This window comes from Marmota monax, unplaced genomic scaffold (genome assembly GCF_021218885.2).
Source record: "Marmota monax isolate L192 unplaced genomic scaffold, Marmota_monax_Labrador192_F-V1.1 WCK01_AAM20220418_F8-fsc00164, whole genome shotgun sequence".
In the NCBI taxonomy this organism is placed as follows: domain Eukaryota; kingdom Metazoa; phylum Chordata; class Mammalia; order Rodentia; family Sciuridae; genus Marmota; species Marmota monax.
The window spans coordinates 4,032,039-4,058,034 of NW_026693313.1; the positions used below are offsets into that span (position 1 = coordinate 4,032,039).

The following is a 25,996-nucleotide window of genomic DNA, read 5'->3' on the forward strand; positions in this document are numbered from 1 at the left end:
CAACATGGGGGAACTGCAGAAGGTCAGAGGCAGCTCACAGAGGTCCACGCCTGGTGTCACATGCATTCAGGGCTTGCCAAACACTGCTCCTACTTTAGGGACACTCAGTCTTCATAAAACCATTTCCCCCCGAAAATTCCAGACTCCGATGGCGGAGAGACACCGACACACACGCAGTACGCCACGGAAGCTCGCCGACAGGGACAGAGGGAGGTGCAACTTGCCAGGTTCTATAAAAGGATGATTTCCCAAGTCCACAAATTAAAAGAACTAAAGTTTACAGAAGAGCAAGATGAAAGATGTTTTAAAGTCTTTAATCATATTAAAGTATAAAACCCTAAGTTTCTTTCATTTCTTGCTGATAATAATTTATTTTTTTAAAAAGGCTGTTATGAAGCATAAAATCAGCAAGCATCTCTCTCAATCATGGTTCTCAGGACACATGTGAGAGGCGCAAACCAGCGGCAAAGTTAAATACTCCAACAAACGCGACTCCCAGTCACATCCAATGTGACCAGATGCCATGCATCCGACACCCAGCTACGCCCTCCATAACCATTCAGAAGTGGAACCCCAGCTCAGCAGACCTACAGCCCCTGCCTGGTCAAGGCAAAAAGGAAAGGGCAGATTTGAGGCAAAGGAGAGAACAGACCAAGTCCTGATCACTCCTAAGATCAAGGACCCTGAGAAAGTGTCATCTCAAAGCAAAGCATATAATCACCATAAAAAAGTGATATCGACTATTTTGCAAATAAATAAAGCATATTAACAGGAATGAATGGGAACTTAAAATGTACTATTTAAATGTTCTGAATCAGGTTCATATTTGATAAAAGTCCACACAACCCTTTGAAAAGGCAAGTAGAATAAGGAATACTTTTATACTGAGGGTAGCTGTGATGACCCAGCAATGTCTAAGGTGAACTCAGAAATGAAGCCGAGCGGGTCCCTGTAAGTGCACACATCCGCACCTTCACCACGCGACTTCACCCAAGCAGAAGCAGCAGCAGCAGCAGCAGCTCGGGCCATTCTGCCAAGTTTTAGTTGGACAAGTTGTTCCACAAATCCTTTACCTATGTTCCAACATCCACGGGAAACCGTGCCATCTGGTACCGAACCCCCAACACAGGTGGCAAGGCTGAGGAGCAACTGGAGGCTTTCTGGCATGCAGTACACATAGAGTGGGGAGGAGAGGCTGGGCTCAGAGGCCCACCTGCCTATCGGTGAAGGTTCTGGGTTGAATCCCCAGCAACACACACACACAGTAGGACCAGCGCAAGAAGCAAACAGGATTTCCCTTTCCTGCTCAGTTCTGGCCTCAACAAAAGATGACCCTAAGAGCTGGGGTTGTAGCTCAATGGTAGAGGGCTTGCTTACATGGATTTGATCCTCAGCACCACATAAAAATAAATGAATAAAATAAAGGCATAATGTCCATCTACAACAACAACAACAAAAAAAAAAAAAAAAAGAAGACCACCCCAGGTCTTATTTGGGCATATACCAGGATTTTTTTCTCACTTTACAAATGTGAGAAAAAAATTACCAAATTGATTTTGATATTTGTACAGATTCATAAACAGCCCAACTCTACAATCTTTACATCAAGGTTGAGATAGGAGTGCTAATGAAATCTAAGTGACAGGTGACCAGCTCTGTGCTAATGGTCAATGACCAAGCTGCTTAAATTAATGGGGGTGTGTGTTGCTTATTGGTTGTGACCCCACCAGTGTTTCCTGCAGAGGGTGTTCCTGGGTTCTGGACAGCACAAGGGATCATCCTGCAGGACCACCCCAGGCACTGCAAAATGTTCCGTGTTCCTGAGCCCATTACTAAGGACAAGTGATCCCGGGAACACCAAAAAGCAGCCCACCCCAGCCCCCCTGACCCCCCCATTCCAAAAGCTTGGTGCAGGCAGGTAGGGGCTCTACTCAGTCTCTGCTCAAACAATCTACAGCATGCTGTGCAGTTCTGTGTTTAGAGAGACCATGAAGATTATTTTCAGTTTTACAGACCTTTAATAATGTGCTGCAATGTGGTATAAACTTTCACCAAAGCATGAAATGAGACATTTACTAGGGTAAGAAGACCATTTCCATATATATTTTGAGGCTTCAAAGAAACCAGGTTTTAGCAATTAGGGAAACATCTAACTCCCAACTCTCTTTCTCAGCGTGGTGTTAGGTTTCCACAGTGAGCTACTGTTCTGAGCGGGCGCAGCGTGTGGGGAGGCAGGCTGGTGCTTTTCAACAGTGCCAAGGAAATCAAGGGGGACTGTGTGGTTCTGATGCATGTGAGGACGGCCCGGCAAGTCCACAGGCCTGAAGAGGCCACCACACAAACCTAATCTGGGCAAAGACCAGGGAGAAGAGTGTCTATCTGCAATTTTTATTGTCTGGGTAATTCCCACTAATCATTCACTTTTGTCAAAAGCCATACTGAAGGCAACACAATCACATGCACAGTATGCAATTAGGCATTTAAAATCTAACCCCCAAAAGGGTGCTATTCATCCACCTTAGGCTTGCCGAAAAACTAAAATCCATACTTTTTATTTTAGGGGGTAGAGGTGATTAAAGTTTAATTTTACTCATATGCCCCCTCCATGCCCGCACAGCCGGTGGGTGATGGTGCAGATGACAATAATTCATATCTTTCTGCCATGTGCTGTGCCACTTGAAGCTAAGACACAAAGTCACATCCAGAGGTCTGAAATGTTAAAACACGCAGGGAACTAGACATACTCACATTCAAATGTTTATAATGGAAATTTATAAATAAATTCAGAGAAGTAGTAATCTAATGATTAAAAATAATTTAAAAAAAAATAGCTCTGTACTTTCAGAATTTTAGAATGAGTTTCAGAACAGGATGACTTACCTTGAACACAAACCTGGAAAGCTTGGTACTGCAGAGGCCCGAACCCCTCAAAGGAAGTGAGTAGTGAATATGTGTACATTTTTCACAATAATCATATTTAGAAAAAGAAAAAAAAAAAACCCAGCAAAATCTCCCCTCCCATAGCTGCCTAACATAGTAAGTGAAGTTGGTTTTTATTTCAGTTTCTCATCTATTGCCAGAATATCCGTGTTTTAAAGAGAAATGCCTAAAAACAAAAATAGGAATGAACTTTGTTTCTGGGAAAACAAAACAAAACAAAATTACCCAGTAAAGCTTTTTAAAAACACATTTCTTGAAATGAAAAATGGCCATAGAATTTCACACATATTAGGGCCAAGCCACTGACCTGTACAGTGCATAACACATACATTCATGTGTGAAGATGCTGAACACAAAAACCTGTTTGTCTTAGTTAATGAAGTTAATGAAAACCTAATTACTCCTGACTCTACCAACCTTTTGTTTAGTCCCTCTTCTTTTTAAAACACTGCCTGTTGTTCTAACTCTAGGCTAGCTCAGCTCAGTCTACCCACAGAACCTGCTGATGACTAACAGCTTTGCTCCAATGTCCCATAGGCTTGACACTTGCACAAGGCCACCTCCCACGCCCTGGGGCTTGTCAGTCTACAAACACCAACTAAATAGCAGGAGTGTGCAGGCCTCTGTGGGCACTGCTGCCCCGCCCAGGAACATCTTACCAATGAACCAGAAGGGAGAGGCCTCAGTGGCTACCATATACTACAGTGGTTCCCAAATCAGACCCCCAGAGCTGCTTTTCAAACACCCCAGTTTCTGGGATACAATCCAGGGATCCGTATTTCTTTTTTGGGGGGTGGTGGTGGTACTGGGCACTCAGCCACGGAGTCACATCCCCAGCCATATTTTTATTGTTTTTTTAGAGACAGGGTCTGAGTTGCCAGCTCCTCACTTTTGCTGAGGCTGGCTATGAACTCACGATCCTCCTGCCTCAGCCTCCCGAGCCCCCTGGGATTACAGGCGTGTGCCACGCTGCCCTGTGGATCTATTTCTTAAAGTCACCCAAGTGCTTCGGAGCAAATTTGGGGAGGGTGTCACTGGAACGTAACGATCAGAACTTGTATGTTTTCTACTGAGGACCCCAAGTAGATGACCCCCCCCCACCCCTGGGCCACTTGATTTGCAGAGGGCCTGGACACTGCTGGGTCGGAGGTGGTGGGTGGCCAGCCCAGAGGAGGTTGTGATGTCGGAGCACTGTCAGAGCCCTCTCAGGTGGCTGGGGCTGGGGCAGGAGGATGCCCACAGATGACCACAAGGAGGAAAATAACACTAGAATGCTAGCCGAAGCTGGCCAGGTTGTTTATGCGGACCCAGAAGTGCTCACACCTCGTCTGGAGTTTCCACAGGGGGACAGCTCTCAGGCAGAAATGAGACAGCACTGCGAGTCCGCCAATGCCGCACCAACACTGAAGGCCTTAAACCCCAACCTGTTTTGTTTTTAACAAACTCACCAAGAGTTCACTCTGCTAAAGCACAATAAACCCAGCCGCCCTCTCTCCGCTCTCAGGGCTGGACAGCTCGGGAGAGCGGGCAGAAGGAAGCAGCTGGAAACCAGTGGCCAGTGAGGGAGGGACCTCCCAGCTCATCTGCAGCTTTTGAAAACTGCTTGCATGGCCCTGGACACCACCAAGTCAGAGACCGTGTAGTTCTCTGGAAAATTCTTTGACTTTTACAGGGAAGCGGGATGGACGGTGGCGGGGGCCATGTTTCGAGTGGTTAAGTTTCTTTTTGCTTTAGCCAAAAGGCTTCTGAATGCCTCTGCTACACTCAGGCAAACAGCAAATCCCAGGAGGGCCCAGTCTGGGCTTCCCAGGCGGCTCTGCCCAAGCAGGACTTCCCCAGGGCAAGAGCCGAGGTTCTTCAGAACACACTTGGGAATACACGATTTCTGAGTCTTTCCAGCTTCACTGTTCAAATGGTCTCTCAAACACCTTCTAAGAATCTGAGAAATGGGGGGAGGCACCGAGTTGATAATGAAATATGGTGTTTTACTTCTAACCAGTGAGTAATCGCTCAATTTTTGGCTCCCATCAAATTGTTTCCCAGTTCTTTCCCTCATTTTGGTATACATCTAGCTATGCAAGTTTTCCTTTGGGAAGTGTCATTTCCTTCAGGAGAAAATATTTAAAAATTAAGGTTACATTTTTCACAATAATCATATTTAGAAAAATATAGGGAAACCGAGTGATAGGAATGTAAGATCAGTTTTTAAAAACCACATTTTTAATTTAACTTGCTGATTTTGTTTAAGCTCTGAACCTCTATTCTCCTTTTTAAATTTTTAATTTAACTTGCTGATTTTGTTTAAGCTCTGAACCTCTATTCTCCTTTTTTATAGAAGGAATACTGTCTGTACAAAGAGCTCAGACAGGAGGGACAGGTCCAGGACTAATCCCTCTACAACTTTCAGGCAAGGGACAGAGACTCCGAGGAGCCAGAGCACTGCAGGGAGACAAGTGTGGTGACTTTCCTCACATCTTCCAGAGTCAGGAAGACCATTTAACACAGAAGGGGAATTCGAACGGTGGCATTTAAACATCTGAATTTCAGGAAGTGAACTCGGGGATGACACTGATCTCTGCATTCGCACACCTGCAGTCACTCGAGATCAGCCTGAGTGGAACTGTCCAATCAGCCCGAGAGTCCACGAGAGCCTGACCTTCCGCATCATGAAAATGTCAGTGCTGTTGTCCAGCATTCCAGTCCCCTGCCGAAGGTGCCGCTTCAGCAACTTCTAACAGTTTTCAAATATTTGGATAAGACCTTCTGCAGGCTTGGAAATGCTCCGCGAGAAGTAGATACAGTAAGGTTCTCCCACAAAGAGGAACAAGGTGGGGCAACCGGTCCCCGCGACAGATGAACTACAGCAGCTTCTTCAGATGCTGTTTGGTTCACTTCATTGAATAAATCATGGAGAAAACAACTGAACTTTGATTTTCATGCTGTCACTAGTACCTTCAAATAACAGCTTCGTGTGTGTGTGTGTGTGTGTGTGTATATAATTTCAGTTGCAGGTGGATGCAACACCTTTATTTTATTTATTGTTACGTGGTGTTGAGGATCAAATCCAGGGCCTCACACACGGAGGCAAGGCTCTACCACTGAGCTACAAACCAGCCCTTATAACAGCTTTTTTACATATCATAAAATTCACACATTTGAAATGTACAATTTAGTAGTATTTAGTACATTCACAGAATTATGCAACCAATGCTATCTGGTTTTAGAAAGAAAAGGAACCCCATCCTGTACCCCTGAACAGTCTTTTCCCATTATTATGTTTTGAGGGGGAGCAGGTACCGGGGACTGAACTCAGGGACACTTGACCACTGAGCCGCATCCCCAGCTCTATTTTATATTTTATTTAGAGAAGGGTCTCACTGACTTGCTTAACACCCAGTAACATTCTCACTTTACTGCCCAATAATATTCCACTGTGTAACCATCCCTGCCTGGCCGCCCCCCTGCTGGTGGGGCCGGGTTCAGCACCCCACTTACAAACTCGCTCCCTGCTGCTTTAGCGCTCCAAAGAGGAAGCAGCTGGAAACCAGGACGTTCAAATGCGCTGTCAGTTTAATTAGAGCGAAAAGTCTTAAGAGGGAAACCGAGTGATAGGAATGTAAGATCAGTTTTTAAAAACCACATTTTTAATTTAACTTGCTGATTTTGTTTAAGCTCTGAAGGAAAGCACTCTATGTTCTGGGGAAGACACTGCCAGCAGCCACACCAACTTGAACACAGGACTGAAACACTGGGGACTCCGCGCCATGCTGGGTCTCCGGAGGCCAGCAGTCATGTGGCCTCGTGACTCTAAGCCCCTTCTCCTTCACTGCTGAGCTGCCCCCAGTACACACCAGGGCAAGAATGAGAACCAGCCTCTCCCCAGGACCCTCCCTAACAGACCCGCTCCTCCCTAGGTCCAAGCGGGCACTTGGGTGCTGGTGTGAGCACGCCACAGTCAGCACTCAAAGACGACAAAGATTTTTAAAAATTAAAAAAAATTTCTTTTCTTCATTTATCGCCTTCAATGTGTTCTGAGTCCACCCCAAGGGCAGATTTTTTTTTTTTTAAATGTGGTACTGGGGATTAGAACCCAGGGCCTTGTGCATACTAGGCAAACACTCTACCACTGAGCTATATCCGCAGCCCACCAACACAGATTCTAAGTGAACACCTCCTGTACCCTGGAGACCTTCTTGGATTGATACCCCTCCCTGACTTTTACTGAGGGAAACGTGCACTTCGCATCACCAGATTTGTTTTCTGAAACTGGAGTGAGGTGGCCTAGCTGTGCCCCTTTGCTGGCCCTTAGTGTGGCTCCCACTGGAACCGTCAAAAGAACCACCTGCAGCACTTATTATTAAGCAGCCCACTGCTTCCTGGGCCCAGGTGAGGGCAGCTGTTGGGGCAGGACTGTGAATTCACCCCACAAGCCCAGGAGCGATGCCCATGACAAGCCCTGGGCTGCAGTGGAAGTACAGAAGGCCCGACTCCTCTGCCAACGCACTCGCTGTGCTAGTGACCATGTGACATGTCTGTCCTGGATCTCCTGGGCACGCTGGCACACAGGACAGGTGTGCTTTAGGAACCCGCAACAGATGAGCCCATCCTGTAACACCTCTGAATCCTGATCCCCTCATCTTTAAGAAAGAAAAACCCCCATCTAATGTCAGCTGTCATAGCATTTGTCATGTGACCAACCTCTAGAAAACAGGAGCCCTAACTTAGCAAACTTAACTGGCCTAGGGCAGAAATGCAGCTCCTCAAATTCAGCCGGCAGGCAAGGCAGAAGGCCCTAGGGACAGGTGGAATGTTTGTGGGGTGCGGGTTAATTACTGCTTTCCCTCTATCCACATCACCAGCATATTGGTAGGGTGTCATCAGCATTGGTAGAGTGTCACCAGCATTGGTAGGGTGTCACAGCAACAGCTAATTCCTACAAGATAACCTTGTTTCCATCTATTACACAAAACGAATGCGAATGCGTCTTTCTTACATGTAATGCTGCTTGCCATACAACTGTTTATAGAAAAAACTAAATTATATAAAACAGTTGCAACTGAAACTCCAATGGCCATGTTTACACTGTTACAGTTACTAGCAAGCAGGGTCAGAAGTGTCCAATTGTTACCCCAGAAGGGCAGTCCCAAAACCTCCCTGTTGTGAAGAGCCATCATTCTTTAAGGATTGAGCAGACACAAACAAGAATCTCCACGTTAACATTCTCAAACACCGCTGCCAAGAGAAAAGATGTGTAATACAGAAATGTGGCCCTTGAAACATTTTCTCATTAAATGGAGTGAGGCGCACATCCAGATCAGTTACGGCAGTAACCTGACACTGTGCTTGGCGAAGGCACCACACCACCTGTCAATCAAGAGTGGGCAACAGTGGCTCCTCCCTAATCCTCACCCATGGCAAGAGCCATCTGTCACCAAGCACCCAAAGGCAGCCTGGGCCAGAAAACTTCCAGGAGCACATATTGAAGCTCTGGCTCTATCACCAGACTTTGTAAACACTCCTGCTGGCAGGCAGAAAAGGTGGGAGCTATCAGGATAAATATGCTGTACTAATGAAATAATCCTAAGGCAATCTGCAGCCCCATGGATGAAGATGATCACACTGCTAATCCTTTCTAGCAAGCTCTCCATCTCCAAGTCATCCCCGATCATCATCTCATACTGCCTCCTTCGAGGTTAAACACCACCAGCATGCAGAAAGCTGCTTCATCTATGGGCTTAGGAACATTAACAAAGGCCAGCCTCAAATTAATTGCACATGACAAAAACTGTCAAGCAATTCAGAATGATTTCTGTGCACAGTTTTGTCTGTAGCACAAACAAACCAACAAAGACACATGGGTAGGATAAAGGGTATGTTCTCATGTTCTGGTAGGAAATCCCCTGTAACTATACAATAGCAGCACATACACTAGTCTTTTGTTGCCTGAGTAATAAGAATAATAAACCATCAAATGCCAGAGCGGACAAGAGTCCACTTGTCACACCTTTGACAACTACTAGACAGCACCCCCACCAAGGTCAAAGTGCTGGTGCACAGTCCTGTTAACCCTTCAACTTTCCTAGGAACCACCAGAAGACAGTTGCGCTGTTCCCAGGAACATGAAGTCCCTGAGAAATGGTCCTGCTGGCAGAGTGCTGAGCACAGGCCAGTACCAGTGGCTCTCAGAACTCCCGGCGTCTACGACGAAGCTGTAGACCTCCACTGCAGAAGCCATCCCTGTGACAGTGGTCACTGCCTCAGAAAGTTAACCCAAGAGAATTCAGGTTCCTCTGCACATGGGTAGGTGCTGGGATGACTGCATTCCCTGTGGGCAGTGTCCATCAGGAACTGACCCAGGGCAAGGCAGGGCCTTCAAACCACCCTGGCCTCCCCCGCACCCTCCAGGGAGGTGCAAGCACTCTGGTCAGCTCTGCCCAGGTGCTAATCACTAATGAAAACCAAGTGCAACCACAGAGGTCAAAGTCAAAGGCACCAACTTAACCATGAAAAGCTCCGAAGGTACGACCAGAGCTCTGTGCTCTATTTAAGCACAGTCCTTACTTAGTTTCAGGAAGTGTGAGTCAATCTTAACTTGTATAAAAGAGACTTCGAAGAGCCACTGGTTCAAATTTTAACCGCCAGCAGGTCTGGCAAAAAGGACAGTCACCAAGCAACCCCCCCATCTTTGTGTGTCAATGAAAGATTTTTACTGGTGCATTTCTGCTTGTCCTACCAGCTAATTACTTATGAATGCCTCACAACTTCATTTTGGAAGACTTGTACACTTCTGTACTGCAGCATGACAAGTTTGTCTTTTGTGTCTTTCAAGCACAAACCCTCATACATCATCCACCCCTGACAAGGGGCAACAGAGCCTGGGCAGGTCTGGGATGCTCTCCTGCTCCGTGGTCCTCCTGACTCGGGGCAGGCACCCACCTCCTCTTATGGAAAGGCCAGAGGCACGTTAAGGAAATTTTCGGGTACCTTAATTATGAAAATTAACACGCCACCCCCCTCATTTCCTCTGTCAAACTCCTCTCACTCCTCCCCCTCGTCTACCGTGAGGCTGAGCTTAACATGTAGATGTCAAACTCTTACCATGGGACAGACGCCAACAGTGCAGAGTACTAACCCAGAAGCTGGGTCTTGGAATTTCCCAATGACTTCTTCTATGCTGCTGGTATCTACTTTGTTATGTTTTTGTGAATAAATGTATGTTTTAAGTGGAACAAGTAAAACAGTGACGAGGTATAACTAACTGCTTTGTAGGGAGACTCTGAATGGGCACTGCTTGGTGTAAGGTTGTTCTAGTCTGATGACTTTTTTTTTTTCCTTTTTCTTTTTGGAGACAGGGTCTCCCAAGTTGCCCAGGTAGGCCTCAAACTTGCAATCCTCCTGCCTCAGCCTCCAGAGTAGTTGGCATTACAGGCAGGCACCTGCAGCTGGCCTGCTGACTTCTTCTTAGTGACAGAGGAAAGAAAGTGGGGCCAAAAACCATTTAAGCAACTTCCTTAACTCTTGCTCACTGAAAACATTTACATCTGTGTAGCTCCTTTGTTAGTCCCAAGGTTGTGTATCTCTAAGTCAAGCTTTTAAGACAAAAAGTTTCTATTTCTAAGTTCTTGGGCTGAAAAAATTTTGAAATTCTATGAATATAAAAATGAAGTGTGCAGATCAATATGTATCCCATAACTTCAAGAATATGTATTCTCACATCCTTCTGAATAGCTCCTTTTTGCTTCTGAAAGTGAGCCACTTCCTGTCCCCAGACCCACTTCCTGACAGGCTGGGGCTGCTTAACAAACACACAAAGCAGACAAACCAGTCCTGTTTGTACTCATTATGATTAGAGAAAATCACGACCTTAGAACCAGAAGGAGCTTTCAGAGCACTCACATGAAAAAGGGGCCAGTTCCTCTACTTCAAAACCTGCCGGGCCCTGCCGGCTGTTAGCAGGCTAAGCACTGCTGCGGGAGGGCAGATGGCAGCTGCTTCCCGGTGCGGCACGGCAACCCCGGCGGGCATTTGGGGACCTGCTGATGGTGTGTGAAAATACCGCTCCTGAACCCACGACCTGTTAAGTTTCAAGGTTCGTTTCTGTTAACTTCCAAGATCCCTTTTCTGTACCTCTCTGTAAGTAGGGACCGACCAACTCCGTCCATAGTGGGAATGACACGGGTTGGATGTGCACATTTAATAGGGGAACTAAACTAAAATTCTTAGAGGGGAAAGGAAGCATCAAAGGAGACTACATTCTGCAAAAGAAATGATTCTTTAAAGAAATACAAATAGTCTACATCCTTCTCTCCCCACCCCAAGGAAGGCAAACTACCGTCTCTTTCAAGGTCGCTTTCTCTTTAGCTAACAAACCTGTGAAGTTGTAGGTCCATAACATGTGATTCCGGTTTACTAGGTGTGTCCCGTACTTCGGCACTGATTTAGTTCCCTGAAATGTCTAGTAAATTACAGGATTCCATAAAGGACAAAAAGCAAGGGACAAGGAATGACGGAAGGGCTAATTCATGCTATCACGAGTTTTAATTCTAGACTCATGAATCAGGGAAACCAAAAGCTTGCCGACTAGACCCACTAACCCCCTGGAAAGCACTATTTTCTTTGTAAATTTAGAAGCCTGTGAAGAGTTTTCCCTTTCCATTCTCATGACATTAGGGGGGAGCCTGGGGAAGTTGTCAAACCGACATCAGTTCCTTTGCTGACCTGCTGTTTTAGGGAGGGGCATATAAAATAAGCCATACTTAAATCTAGTGACATGTCTGAGATCAGTCTCTGCCCCCAATCAGGACCACACATGCAGGAGCTATCTGAACTTGCCCATGAAGTCTTTTCTTTTGGCACTGATCAAACATAGAGTAAGACCATAGTATCTTTGTTTTTTAAAAATCCAAACTAAATAAGCAAGATCACAAAATTTGCTTGAATAAGCAAAACCCAAGAAAAACTTACACTTTTAAATCACCCTTGTTTCTGAAGTCATATAAAGTTAAACTTTTTGACTTCAGAAACAAACTCTTTGACTTGCACTTCATGGCAATAGCGCTGTATGTTGTATCCATGATGGGATTATGATCATGTGTGTAACTGCCTGACTTGAGAGCAAGAGGACACGGTGTGCAGTTCACAACTCTCAGCGCCTGCCCCAGCCCCAACCCTGCTCCTGGTCTGAGGAATGCCTCCCCCACCTGCTCCGATGGACGGCGTCCACCCTGACAGAACACAGATGGTACGTGGCATCTTAAAAGGACTGCATAAGATCCCAGTCAGTAGATGTCTTGCATTTTATGTTCAATCCCAATGTTCAAGTCTGAGACAGTTGCTATAAAGACAATGTCCTGTTCCCAGCTGGGTCAAAGCATCTCCCTCTCTCACCCCCTAAAAATCTTGGAAATCAGAATACCAGTGAACAGCTGGGAACCAACGGTTCCTCCTGCTTCCACGTCAACTGGAGTTCTGAGGAGACCTCCTTTAACACCCGCACGGGGGTAAGATGGCCCTCGGGAGGACTCCAGCTACTCCGTGGTCCAGCACAGGGGTGTCCCACACACAGCGCCTCTTCAGCCCCTCGCAGCAGGGACTCCCTCTTGCTGGCTCCTCCCACCCGAAGAAGACTGGCACTTCTCCTGAGGAGCAAAAGCGAAGTCTCCCACCCCCTCTGTCCCTGTAATAGGCTTTAAAAAGCAAGCTCTCCATGTGGGAGTTCTGGAACACTCCCCAAAGCAGAGGGAACCCCACGACACAGTAAGCCTCCACAGGCTTCCTCCTGGCCGCACACTGACTCTCCAGTGTTGCTCTTTACTCTTTGTACAGTTTAAGAAAGAGAACCAATGTTTTGGTTTGTTTGCATATTTTAAAACGTCATCACGCAGCACCAGAGGGCTTTAAAATGTACCTGAAAACCACCAGGTGTGGTCACACACACCTGTAATCACAGCAACTCAGGAGGCTGAGGCAAGAGGATGAGAGTTCAAGGCCAGCCTGGGCAAATCAGTGAGACCCTATCTCAAAATAAACATGAGAAAGAGCTGAGGATGTAGCTCAACTGTCAAGAGTCCCCGGGTTCAATCCCCAGCTGGCAAGGGGGAATGTATATAAAACCATAATCCCACTATCATATCCAACAATCCAAAACCAGTTCCCTAATTTTTAAAACTCAGTCAACTCACTTTCCCCCATTGCACCACCATATCTTTTTAAATTTATTTTCTATTTTGAGACAAGGTCTCGCTCACTAAGTCGCTGAGGCTGGCCCTGAGCTTTCCATCCCCCTGCCACAGCCTCCCAAGATGCTGGGAAGACAGGTGAGCGCCTCCATTCCCAGCTTGATAGACATCATCTTTTTACAGTTGACCTATTCAAGTCCCACACTGCACGTTTTGACCTTGTTTTCGGATGATTACCACATGGGCCTGTCCAGCCAGGTTCTCGCCTCCCTACCGCCTAGTCTAAGGCCCACTTAAGAGTGTCACCCAAATGGCAATGTGCTATGTAGGCCACCACCTCAGCACCAGATGCGACACCCTTCATTTGGTAACTAAGGCAACGCAGCACCCTAATGAGAACACCATACCGACACAGTAACAAAGTCCTCGGAGGCAGATTCCAACATGATATCTACTCTCTAAGCTCTCACCAGCGATCTGTGGTTCAGGGTTCTCTAAGAACACGGGGTGAGGATGGATCGTCTTCCAAAACACATCGCACAAGAACTTACAGATGCGGCAATAGGCGAAATACTACCGGAACAATCAGTTCTCCTGAAAGCGCGCACCCAAGAAATGGTGGAAGAATTCAATGGGGCCCAGCAGATGGCAACACGCTCTGACCAAATCCACCCGAAACAAGTGTTTGGAGAAAGGTCATCCTGGCTCGTGGGTCAACACAAAGGTGATTTACCAAAACCAAAATGATCACATCTGCCCACTCACAGGTCACTTTGCCCAACTGAGTTAGTAAAAGAATAAAAACAACTCCGCCTCTTGGCAAAGCCTGGATGAGAACCTGCAGTAGGTTCTTCCTCTCCGGGGCATTATTGATATTTGCCTCTCCTGTGACAACGTGAGCTTCTCAAAGCAGCCTGGGGAGGGGCCGAGGACAATGCTGCTCCCTTTAGACTCTGGGCACAAAGGCTGTTGTACTTAGACCTGGGTCTACCTTCCTGGGCCTCTGGCCACTGAGAGAGTGGGGCAATGGGCATTTGAGACTGGCATGCATTTTGGATAGACACTGGCCGGGCCATCATTTGATGTGACTGAGGGGAAGGGGAGGTAATCCTTCAAAAGGCTCTTTTAGTTCACCAGGAAGTAAACCCTGGCACAGGAGTGCTCTGTATGTGGGAGGGGTGTGGACGGCGTTTATGGTGGGAGAGAAGGACCGACAGTGAGGTAAAGTCCACTGACTGTACCGTTTCATGAGGCAGAGTTGGAGGGGAAAGAATGACCATCATGAGACGGTAAAGCTTTTAATCAGATTAGAACTCAGCAGCTGCAAGCAGAACACAGGCCCTTCCGATCAGGGCCAGGCGCCAGGCCAGGTGCTCTGGAGGCAGCCCCTCAGCCCTCATGGGTGGGCTCACAGGCCCTGGTGGACAGGCACGGGGAGAGGCAGCTGAAGAAGCCTGCCCCAGACTACCCACCAGGAGGCAGCGCATTCACCCAGTGGTCCACCCCAATTTACCTGCCAATAGAGCAAGAATTTGAAGTTCCTTCTAGATGCAGACAATGATGCCTTTTTAAATTTTTTTAACTGCTGCTCGCTTTGTAGCCAGGAAAGCCAAGATCCCCCCCCAAAAAAACAAGCACTGAACGCAAAGATAAGTTCTGTGAAGCACAGCACGGTGGGGCAAGGGGTGGGCGCAGCACGGCTGGATTTGATGGGGTGGTCTAAACTTGGGACTGAATGATAAAACTGTCCATAGTCAGAAATTCACTAGCATAAGACTAGCCTAAGTCGAAAGTTAATTTTAAATGACGATATAAAAGCAATTCATTTATACAGCATTCTCTTTCCAACTCAAATATCAGGTACAAATTGCTTTCTTTTAGCTTATGCCAGAAGTCTGTCATTAGATGCTGGGGGAGCAGGTGTGACACAAGATACTGCCACCTTCTCTATAGAACAAAGAACAGCCACCATCAACAGCCTTGTTTAAAATATGACCTCAGCACCAGCCAACCTTGGTCCTAGGTGACAGTTTTTACAACAGACATCCATGCTCGGGCTGTGATGCACTTGTACTGGCTAACTGGTTCTTTGTTCTTTGAGAACAGTTTTTTTTAAAACTGCAGCCAATGAGGTGGCTCCGTTTCCAAATATTAGCCTCGCCATACAATACACACAAGTTTATAACAAGGTCTTCACAATAACTGCCTTTATCCTAGAAGCAGGGTTGCTAAAAAAAAAAAAAAATAAATTTTTTTTTTTTTTTGGTAAAGGATCAGAGAATAAATGTTTTAGGCTTTGAGGGCCTTATTTGGTGACTACTGCATAATGTCGTTGTTTCTAAAAGAACCCTGCAAAAATGCAGCAACCATCTTTTGCTGGTAGACCTCACAAAAACTGGCCACAGTTAGTGCCTGCCTACAGATAATCGCTGTGCTCCATCCTTAAATGAAAACAATTATTTACATGATCTGATACGACAGCCATTGACACAGCAATGGTAAGCTGATCTGTCTAGTGAAGATGGAAAACAAAATTAGGATGTGGAAAGCGACTTCAAACAACAAAAAGATAAGCAGAATCTGATACGCCTGTGCTGACCAGTGTAGTCTGACCCACCGGTGACATCAGTTCCTCTCGCTCATTGGTAACAGTTGGGTCAAGGTCAGAAATTTTTAATTTTAATTGCCTTTAAGGTTTGTTTTCTTATATATATTAAAGGGATAACTGTGTCAGTGAAGTGTTTCTATTTCACGTGAAACAGCATCATTATTTATCTTAGTGAATAATGGAAAATGGAATGCCCTCTGCTATCAGAAATACCCTTGACCCTCTGCCCCTGCATCCCCCAGACCCCAAGGACCTGCAGCCTGGCCTGGCTCCACCTGCCTGGTACATCCCTCTCCTGGTGCAATGCACTGTGGTTCCCTGCTTGCACCCTCACCTCCCCCACTAGACTGAGAACTCCTTAAAAGCAAAGCCCATCTGATTTTCACTGTCTAGCACCAGGCACACGATGGCCTATGTCAGGGCTCCAACACAGGAGGAAGGAGCCCAAAGAATTCTGACATCTGGGATATAGCAAGAGGAAGAACAGTCAGAGACTCCCCCTCTCACTACACATCTGTGGCTGTTTCTTTGGGAAGCATGGACAAACTTCACCTGGCTCACTGGCACTCCCAACTTTTAACCAATGGGTTGCATTGAAGTGTGTAAAATATAGCCAGGGAGAAAGCACCCAGGACACACGAAGCTCCCGGGATATAAAGTGTTTAGGTTTCATAGACAAAGGTGAGTTTCACGTTGATACCCTCTTCACTTAAACACTGTCTTTACTCTCATTTTAAAGACTACAAAACAGAAGCTCAGCTGGGCGTGGTGGCGCACGTCTGTAATCCCAGAGGCTTGGGAGGCTGAGGCAGGAGGATTGTGAGAGTTCAAAGTCAATCTCAGCCACTTAGCAACTCAGTGAGACCCTGTCTCTAATAAAATATAAAAAATAGGACTGGATGCAGCTTAGTGGCTAAGCATCCCTGGGTTCGATCCCCAATACCAAAACAAACAAACAAAAGAAACAGAGGTTCACGAATACTGAATGACCTGTTCAAGTGCGGGTTAAGTAGTAAATTATGAAATTATTCTTTTGTGGTTCTTTACATTTTAATTTTATTTGAAAAAGTAATGTCTATTAACTACATACTAAGCATTTAGAAAGTTTCTAAGTCACACTATTGCATAATGGTTTTGTTTGGTTTCTTAAGAAAAAGTTTGGAATCCATCTTTATCCCTTATGTTGACAGATATGGATGATAAGTATGTTGGGAGGGAAGTAATGCAACCTTCTGGTCTCTTCATTAAATATTGCATATTTTATTAGTGGTAGCAAATACATTTAGTGCTTAAATTAAAAACTAGAGTAGCTGAGGTGTTATAATGCAAATAGGCTGAGGAGTTTATTACTGAAACAAAATAAAATATAAAGGCTAATTCAAGGTGTGTTCCTGCTTTTTAAAGTTGACTGTGGTTTTATTTCTTCAGAGTGAAAACATCCAGGTACTAAAAGAGAACAGGCATGTGAATCACCTAATGAATCTCCTAACTATCCAACATACATCAAGTTTAAGTCTAAGTAAAAAAAAACTTCAAAAAAGAGCTATGATTCACTAAGTGATTCTGTGTTCTTTTCCCAAACTTAAAAAAACAAAACAAAACAAAACTTAATATTTGTTAAGTTGTTGATGGACCTTTTAATCATTTACTTAAACATGGTGCTGAGAATTGAACCCAGTGCCTCACACATGCCAGGCAAGCACTCTACCCCTGAGCTACAACTTCAGCCCCTTAACAAATAATTTTGTTCTTACAAAATTATTCAAAATTTTGTTAGAAATCTCAATGCTATCATTTAGGGCAGTAACAAAAGCGCCCACTGTGGGAGGAACAGGAGAGAAACAGGAATGAGGAGTGGGATTGTGGGCACTGTCTAGGTTCTCTTTCTCTTTGGCACCATGGAGGTGAAGCTGAAATTTGAAGAAGGCAAGAACTTCTTTCACCCACCACAGACACGACCTAACAGCATGTGCAAAAACAGACTCTGACCCTCCTCACAGCTGGTCCTCCTCCATGGTTCCTTATCTCAGTGATGGGCCCATCATTCACTCAGTTCTGCAAGCCAGAAACCAGGAGGCAGTGGACACACCCTGCACCTTCAACCCACACCAAGTGCTCTGAGTTTTACCTCCCAAAGAGCCCCCCAGGACATCCACTTCTCTCCAGTTCCACCACCCCAGACCCAATCATTACCTGCCACCTCTTGCAGACTCTTACATTATAGCCTCTAGTCAATTTTTCAAAGGCCAATCTGTTCATGTCACCTCCTTCTAGAAGGTCAAAACCAAAAAAAGCTTGAACATGGCTTGTAAGATATGGCCTGACCTCTGATTTCCTCTCTGGCCACGGGAGGCTTTGCCTAGCACCCAACTAGAGTGTCCTCTACTTGGCGAGATCCAAGTGGTGGAGTCCCACCCTGACCCCTCCCCACCCTATTCAAACCCCTTCAGTCCTCACCTAGTTCAGCAAGCCCCTCACCTCCAGGGCCGCCTTTCTGACCTGTCTCACCTCCCCCAACCAGCACACACCTCAGGCACAACAGCCAGACCAGAGGCTCTGCATTTACTATGACTACTCTGTCCCCAAACCAGAAGGTAAACCCATGATGACAGGGCCACTTCTGTGTCTGCCACCTGGGAGCCTCAGTGCCTCTCTGCTGAACTAGCGGATGAAATCTAAATATTCATCATGCCTTACGGTGTGAGGATGGCAAACCAGCAACCCCAGCCAGCATTTCTCACCACCACCTGCCAAAATCTTAGCTACCTCATTCACCATCTGCCCATGGTGAAGGAGGAGGGGTGGAGAGGGGTCCTCTGTGTCTTCGGTGAAGGGTGGCAGGGGGCGGGGAGTAAAACCATTATCCAGGAAATCCTGTCCCTGTTGAAATACTTAGTGGAAAGCACTATTCTCAAAGAGCTGGGTTATCTCACAAACTCTCCTCAAGCTCTGCCACAGGCAGACTTTGAACCCATGTTCAGAGTTCTCTGAAGGAGGGTAAACCTCCCTTTATGTTAAACTCCTCTAACACCCTTCAGCCCACACAGTTCAGACACCTCCTGGTGCCTGAGGCATTTCACCTCCAAGCTTTCCCATCAGATGAGAAAAGCAAGCCAGGGAGTGAGAAAGAGGAAGGAGGAGAAACTCTGTGGGTCACCTGGCCTGGAAGGTGGCACAAGGACTGCCTCCTGAACCATTCCCTGCATGTCAATCCCCCCCCACCCCCGTCCTCCAAGGAGGCCAGAGCACCAGAGTGCCCTCCTTGGAAGTCCACCAGTCCCACGGAATACTGCCCCAAAGCAGCGGAGGAAAGCAAGACCAGACAGGCCACAGCCCTCCTCCCCTGAAATGGGCTTCTCCAGGGCTCGCCCTTGTCCCCACCAGATGTCTGTCCTGTCACACTCCACTAAGGCTCCTTTCCCCTGAGAAAGCTTAGAGTTCCCTACTTTCCGCTTTAGTGTGTGCCTGTGTCTTGGTTCAGGTTCCAGACAGTGCCCCCTCCCCCCCAGGACAGAATCCTCATCACCTCTTGTAGGGCACCCTGCTGGCCAAACACATAAACACTCAACCCCCTCAATAAGTGGTGCTTTCAGAAGCAGTATTAAGGTACAGTAAATGAGTATTATTTCATTTATACTGTTTTATGTACAAAGTCATCCTCTCAGTGCAGGTAAATCAATCACCAGGTGGGTGGAAGCCCCAAACCCCAACTATTCAGATGTATACATTAAGTGTAATTGACTCTTAATCCTATTATTAAACATTCAATCCCATGAAAGCTACCTAAGTGAAATTCTTAACTTGGGACTGAATAATTAGAATCAATAGCCCTTTGTTTAAAAGATGAAGCTCACTGAAGAACATACCTTCACCATTTATCAAATCCAAAAATACAACCAACAGAAGAGCCCCCAAAACTTAAAACTATCAAACTAGATTCTCCATAACTACCTTAGAGATGGCTACTGTGCCCTTCTCAATGACAGACAGGGTGGTCCTAACATAATTTGTAGATGGTAACACTCTCTCCTGCAAGGAGGAACAGGCAGGGATTTCCACAGCAGACAAGTCTGGCTCACCTAAAAGGAGACCTCTCAATAAGATTCAAAAATGGTAACTGAATATATTACATAAAACACAGCCTTTCAAAAAGTTCCTCTGGTACTGAGGCTCACTCGCGCGCGCGCGCACACACACACACACACACACACACAGGGTGATGGCTACTCGCCTTCCTTTGCAGTTTTACAACCATCTTCCCTGTGTCAGAAACAATTTTTAAATTCTTAGGCATCACCAAGACTTTAAATCAAAATGAAGTTCAAACACACCTGCTGTAAGACAAAAAGGCTGGGAATTCTGACATACCTGCAAAGCAGGTGAGCCCTGAAGAGGCCATTCATGTGGAGGGAAATGAAACAGGCACAGAAGGACACATACTGAAAGGCACCCCCACCAAGGTCCCCAGAGTAGCTGAATTCACAGAGGCAAACTAGAATGGTAGTGGCCAGAGGCTGGGGGCTGAGGAAATGGGGCGCGAGTGCTTAATGGGTACTGGGGGTCACTGTGGGGTGATGATGTTCAGGTGATGGCTGCTTAACAATAGGAACACGTAATGCCAGTGAGTTGCACACTTAAAAATGGTTACAACGACAAATTAAGTGTTACATACATTTCACCACAATTAAAAGAAGTTAAAAAAAAAAACAGAAAAAGACTAAAAGAAATTACAAATTATGAAAAGAAAAAGAAAAGTAGTGACCAGAAACACTGTTTTTTCTGGGCACTATCTTAGCACTCAGCAGAAAACCACACCAGAAGCTCATTTCTTGACCCCCGTCGCCCCCCAAATCCCCAAGCTTGCTACACTCTGCAGTCCTGGTTAAGGAGCTACAATCAGGCCAGAGGTAGACCACAGGCACTGTAGAGCTTGGCTGCTATGTGTCACTTTTGAAATGAAAGGAAGAATTTTGTATAGGAAAAAAAACATCTGCCTCATGAACCAGTCATCTTAATAATATGACTCACATCAAAAGTCTATGGTGTCTGAATCTATTAGTAATTTTTTTAACCTAATAGTAAAATAAGTCTTCTTATCAAGAATTCCTTTCAGGGAACATAAAACTTAACAGTAGGAAAGGCACAAAAGTATTGGTTAAAGAATCACATTATTCGAAAAACTAGAAATAAATTTTTATGTATCATTAATTATAAATGTTAATGACCCGATATTTTCTCCATGACTCAAATCTCTTCCTAGTGCCAAGTCACCCAGCTCACCAGTGTTAAAATGGTGGAATATACACAAGTTTTTGTTTGTTTCCAGTACTGAGGATTGACCAGTGGTAAAGGGGCGCTTTACCACTAAGCTACATCTCCAGACCTTTTTATTTTTTATTTGAGACAAGGGTCTCACTAAGTTATCCAGACGGGCTTGGAACTCGCAATTCTCCTGCCTCAGCCTGGGAACAGTTGGTGTTACAGGTGTGTGTCACCCGCTGAAATATATACAACTTTCTAAGCAATAGCACTAAGAACCTGTTCCTACAACCACCCAGGCCTGGTCAGCAATCTCAACACAATCAAATCATACTCGTGGACGGGGGGCAGGAACACAGCACTTGAATCAGCTGACTTCACCAGCAGTACACGACCAAAGCCCAGGGAGCGTCCTTATCAAGCTCCAGGGCGGCTTCATCTGCAATTCAAGTCCATCGCTAAACCCTTTCAGAGATAGGAATCCTGCTGTAACCAGCAAATTCCCAGGTTTACAGGCCAGCGCCTCCCGGACCCGGTGGGAATCGGACTGTATGGAGGCTGCCTGCTGCAGAGAGGGTGTCTTCTCTCCCAAATGCCCTTCAAATCGCCCCGGGAAAGTGCGGGCTGCATGTGGTTTCGGACCGTTGAAGGAAATGGACCAGCAGGTGTAGGTAGTTGAAAACCACCAGAGTGCGATTTGCACTTTTTAAGAAACTTCAAAGTTGCACTAGCAGGCACTTTTAAAAAAAAAAAAACAGAAACAAGGTAAAGGGGGCCTCCGCCTCATTTTCAAGAATGACCACAACTTCGGGGAAGGGGACTCACGGAGAAAAGGCCTAGCGAGAGAAGAGCACAATAGTGTCTTTCTGGCGTCCCGCAAAAGGATCAACAAATGGTCAGGGGACAGGCCGTCAGCGCCCGGTTCTTGTCCCCATCCACTCAAGCAGGTGACTCCCGACGGAGGGGGAGCCTGGCGCACGTGACCCGGCCCAGAACCAGGGCAACTTACTGGTTTCGGCATTTTCGGTTCCTGCTGGGCTCACTCAATCCCCCCGAAACTCGGCTGTGCAGCAGCAGACAAAGTTCTCGCGACCTGGAGTCAGAGACAAGCCCTTAGCGCGCCCGGCAGCCCTCGGCGCGCGGCTTAAGAACCGGCCGGGCGGCGCCGGGTGAGTCACCGCCCCGCGGGGTCGGAGGCGGGGGGCGGGGGGCGGGCAGCGGCGACGGGGCGGGGCTGCCGGCGCGGGGTCCGCCGCGGTCCTCCTGGGGCCGCCCGAGCGCACAGCAAGTTTCACTACTGTGGCAATCGCTGCCCCGGGCCTGCAACCGCAGCTGTCCAGCCTCGGAGAAATACTTTAAAAAAAACTAACTGCCCGGGAGAGGCCCGGGAACCGGGAGGGGCGCGTCCACGCAGCCCTGGCTCCGCTTTCCCTTCGGGAGGAGACAGAGTGGGCAGAGGACGGTCGCGCAGCAGCCGCAGCGACCGGCCGCACAGGTTCAGCTCCACCTGCCCGGAGTGGGGCCTCGCTGGGCGCCCCTCGAGGTCGTCCGCCCGGGCTCCCGTGCTGGCTGTCCTTCCGCCGGACAGTCCCCGCCGCACCTGCCGTCGAGTCCCGGCCACGGTCCCCTCCGCGGAGCGCGCACGCGAGCCCGCCCGACCCTCGCCCCCGCCGCGCGCCCGGCTCACCCGCGGCGCCTGCAGTGGACGTGCGCTCCTGCTGTCCGTGCGCTCCTGCTGTCCGTGCGACCGCGAGTGCGCCCGCCGCCCGCGCGCCCGAGAGGCCCTCGCGGGGCGGGGTCCCGGGGCCGCGCCCCTTCCCGCCCCGCCCGCGCGACCTGCGAGGTGCGCCCCGCTCAAGATGGCCGCGGCCCCGCGCCCCTGGTTCTGGCGGACCTTTGCCTCGGCGCTGCCCGGGTGGGGGGTTTGTGTGCAGTAGGTTCTACTCCGGCAAGAGACGTAAGGTGCAACACTGTTCCGCACTGGACACAGGGACATCAAGAAATGTACATAAATCTGGCTGGGCGGGCGCCCGGGGTGGTTGCCCGGCCGTTTGGGGTGGGGCTGCCCCGACGTCCTTGGGCCGGGACCCGGGTCTGGGCGGCCGTACCTGGTCGCGGTGGCTCCGTGCACGTGGTCTGTGCCGCCTCCGCCTTCATCCGAGAAAGACGGGCGTAGAAGACGCTCCACCAACGCTTGGTTAGGTTAAAGGACTAATGTGTTGCATTGTTTGACTCGACTTGCAAAAAGTTACGTGGGAATCTCTGAAATTCCAGATTTTTTTTTTCTTCTTACTAGCTCTTAGGAGGAGTTTTTAAAACACATGAACTCGGTGACCAGTAGAACTTGTGCAGTGAGTTAGAGAGCTCCCTCTAGAGCGTTGGCTCTCGCAGTCTGGTTCTGCAACTAGCATGTTGCTGTCCCAGCATCCCCTGCGAACTTGCAGCCGCAGAAACGACAGGTGCCACCCCAACAAGGGTTTCCAAAACTCTAGGGCTGGGGTCCAGCAATCTGAGTATCAGCAAGGCCCCCAGGTGACGGTGATGTGGACAAGGTTGAGACCGGAACTCCCCCCTGAATTCCTTCCCTATGCTCACCACTAACTCCCTATGGGAGCCGGGTGGGTTTACTGAATCCCTTAGCGCTTTTGTTTTCATATCTGTGAAACTGCATTAATTATGACTCCTATTTCATGGGATTGTAATGACGATTAGAGGTGTTAATGCATTAAAATGCCTAGAACAGTACTGTAAACACTCTGTCCTGATACAAGGAGTAACCAAAGATTTGGGGTAAAGTTCCAAACTCTCTGACTCAGTTTCCCCCTATGTAGGGTAAGAGACACTAGTAGCCCCTCCTATATAGATTTAGGATTAAATGAGATTGTGCATGTGGAGTGTTTAGCACAGCGCTGGGTGAATGGTCATGCCCAACCCACCATGGTGCACTTGGCTGCTGGGGCATCCCTGCCAGCTCCTGTGACCTCCCCACTGTAGGCCCAGGCATTTCAGAGGTCTGTCGAGGAAGGAGGACTTTTCTGAGGTTTTGTCCTCTTAATCAGAAAAGTCATTTCCCTCTCAAAGACAAAATTTCTTCTATTAAAAGGTAGATATAGGCTGGAGTTGTAGCTCAGTGGTAGAACACTTGCCTAATGAATGTGAGGCACTGGGTTAGATCCTCAGCACCACGTAAAAATAAATAAATAAAGTAAAGGTATTATGTCCATCTACAACTAAAAAAAAGAAGATATAATGGCAACTGGGGTAGAAGGAAACTATGGAAGATATTTAATCAGCTACAATGCCAACATTGTACATATTCCTCCTAAAACACCGTGTCTGCAGCACCTTATCACCACTTGGAGTTTTGGTAGCAGTTTGGGACCCCAGCTCTGCTGCTAGGACAAGCTTGTAATGTAATTTTTATCTTACTCAGTTTATGATATATTGTCTTATTAAGTGAATATTTGAAATAGCAGTGGCCCTAGACCTTCTGGAACATTTCTGAACTTTACCCTTCAGAGGAATACTGAAAAATGGCCTGTGGCAATGTGGTAAAGATGACAGGGTTTAGAAGCAAACAGAGCTAAGGCTGAATTCTGGTTCCAGTGCTTCCTGGCTGGTCGCTCTGGTTAAGCCACACAATTGAGCTTCCAACTCTTCATCTGTAAAATGACTATTTCATAGTATTCTCGTGACACAGAGTCATATCATACAAGCTTTTAACTTACATTCAACTTTTAGGTATTCTCTTCCTCGTACAGTTAGGCTAGCATAAAGCTCTGTTTTATATATGCATTCCTCATTCCTCATATGTCTCAATGTGTAAGCATTATATTGTTAAACTTACATTTACTGTAAAGGGGCCCCCACCAAATAAAGCCATTTGTACTCTATCTTCTGAGAAATTGGGGGGATTTTTCAGGGGTAACTTATTTTCAAATGCCTTTAGAACCTGAGCCCTCCCTCCCCCAGCACTTGCAGAAGTCTGATTTCCAAGGCAATTTTTGACACTTGCTTAGGACAATGGCTCTGAAGCTTAGGCATGTATCAGGTCCTCTCTGGAGCCCTCCCTAGGAATTCAGGGAGACCCAGGTTGCCCCTGGAATCTGCCTTTAACAAGCTACCCAGGTGATTCTCAGGTGCACCAAATTTTGAGAACCACGGACTTGGAACGTGACAAGACCCTGATGCATTACTTATCTTGCCTCTCTTCCCACCATTTGTGAAGCTGTTCCCTGTGTTTGGAATATATGATATGTTCCCTGTATTTGTTTATATGATAATACCTCAGAAGGAAGCGTGGGAGTCCTGGACCAGGAATCGTGCTTACTGGACTGACTCCCCATTTCAGGAGTGCAAGCATACATCTGCCTTATGAGCCTGGCAAAGGAGGGCTCTTGGTACCTTTTTATTTTAATTTTTCCAGTGCTGAACCAATGGCCTCACACATGCTAGGCAAGTTCTCTGGGCTACATCCCCATGCTTTTCATTTTGAGACAGGGTCTCAATGGCTTGTTCCTGCTGACCTTGAACTTGTGATCCTCCTGAAAGCTGGGATTACAGGAATGTACCACTGCACTGGGCCTTGGTTGGATTCTTAAGGCAAGATAAGCCAAAGTGAGAGGGCCCACAACCAGAACCCTTGTACAGAACCGTCACATCCCAGACACACAGTGTAGCCTTCCTATCAAGTCACCTCTGAGCCTGTCTCCACACCGGTGCCAGGTTAATCTCAACCAATTAAAGAAAGTCCACAAATAGCATGACAATCTCCAGCCTCACTCGCTTTGAAAGAACAGTCAATAGGCAATCAGGAAACACATGTGGAGTGTCCTTGACAAAACAGGGTTGTGGGTGATTTTTCAACACTTAACCTTGGGTGAAAATTTAAGATATGCAGTATTCTTGGGAGATGATGCAATTTGAGACACTCTGTGCAGGCTCACCTGCATTGGTTATGCTTTATCAAGGTGAGTGGGGTCCAGGGGTGCCCTTCATTGCCTCCTTTCTA

General features: G+C 47.1%; 1 protein-coding gene and 1 non-coding gene across 3 annotated transcripts in view; both read right to left on the minus strand.

Moving 5' to 3' along the window:
- The window catches only part of Ezr (ezrin), a 46,708-nt gene extending 23,591 nt beyond the window's left edge, over positions 1-23,117 (minus strand). Inside the window, exons 1-2 of one of the 2 annotated variants that reach the window (XM_058583202.1) lie at positions 23,094-23,117; positions 21,995-22,078 (exon numbers count right to left, since the gene is read on the minus strand). In XM_058583202.1, the coding sequence (XP_058439185.1) occupies positions 21,995-22,006 (12 nt within the window). In that variant the 5' untranslated portion in view covers positions 22,007-22,078; positions 23,094-23,117. Of the gene's footprint in view, positions 1-21,994; positions 22,079-22,672; positions 22,805-23,093 lie in introns of those variants that run through there. The other variant, XM_046456640.2, reaches the window with a different exon arrangement.
- Positions 7,009-7,082, minus strand: Trnat-agu (transfer RNA threonine (anticodon AGU)). Its single transcript has one exon. It is a non-coding gene; the product is annotated as a tRNA-Thr (tRNA).
- Positions 23,118-25,996: the final 2,879 nt, after the last annotated feature.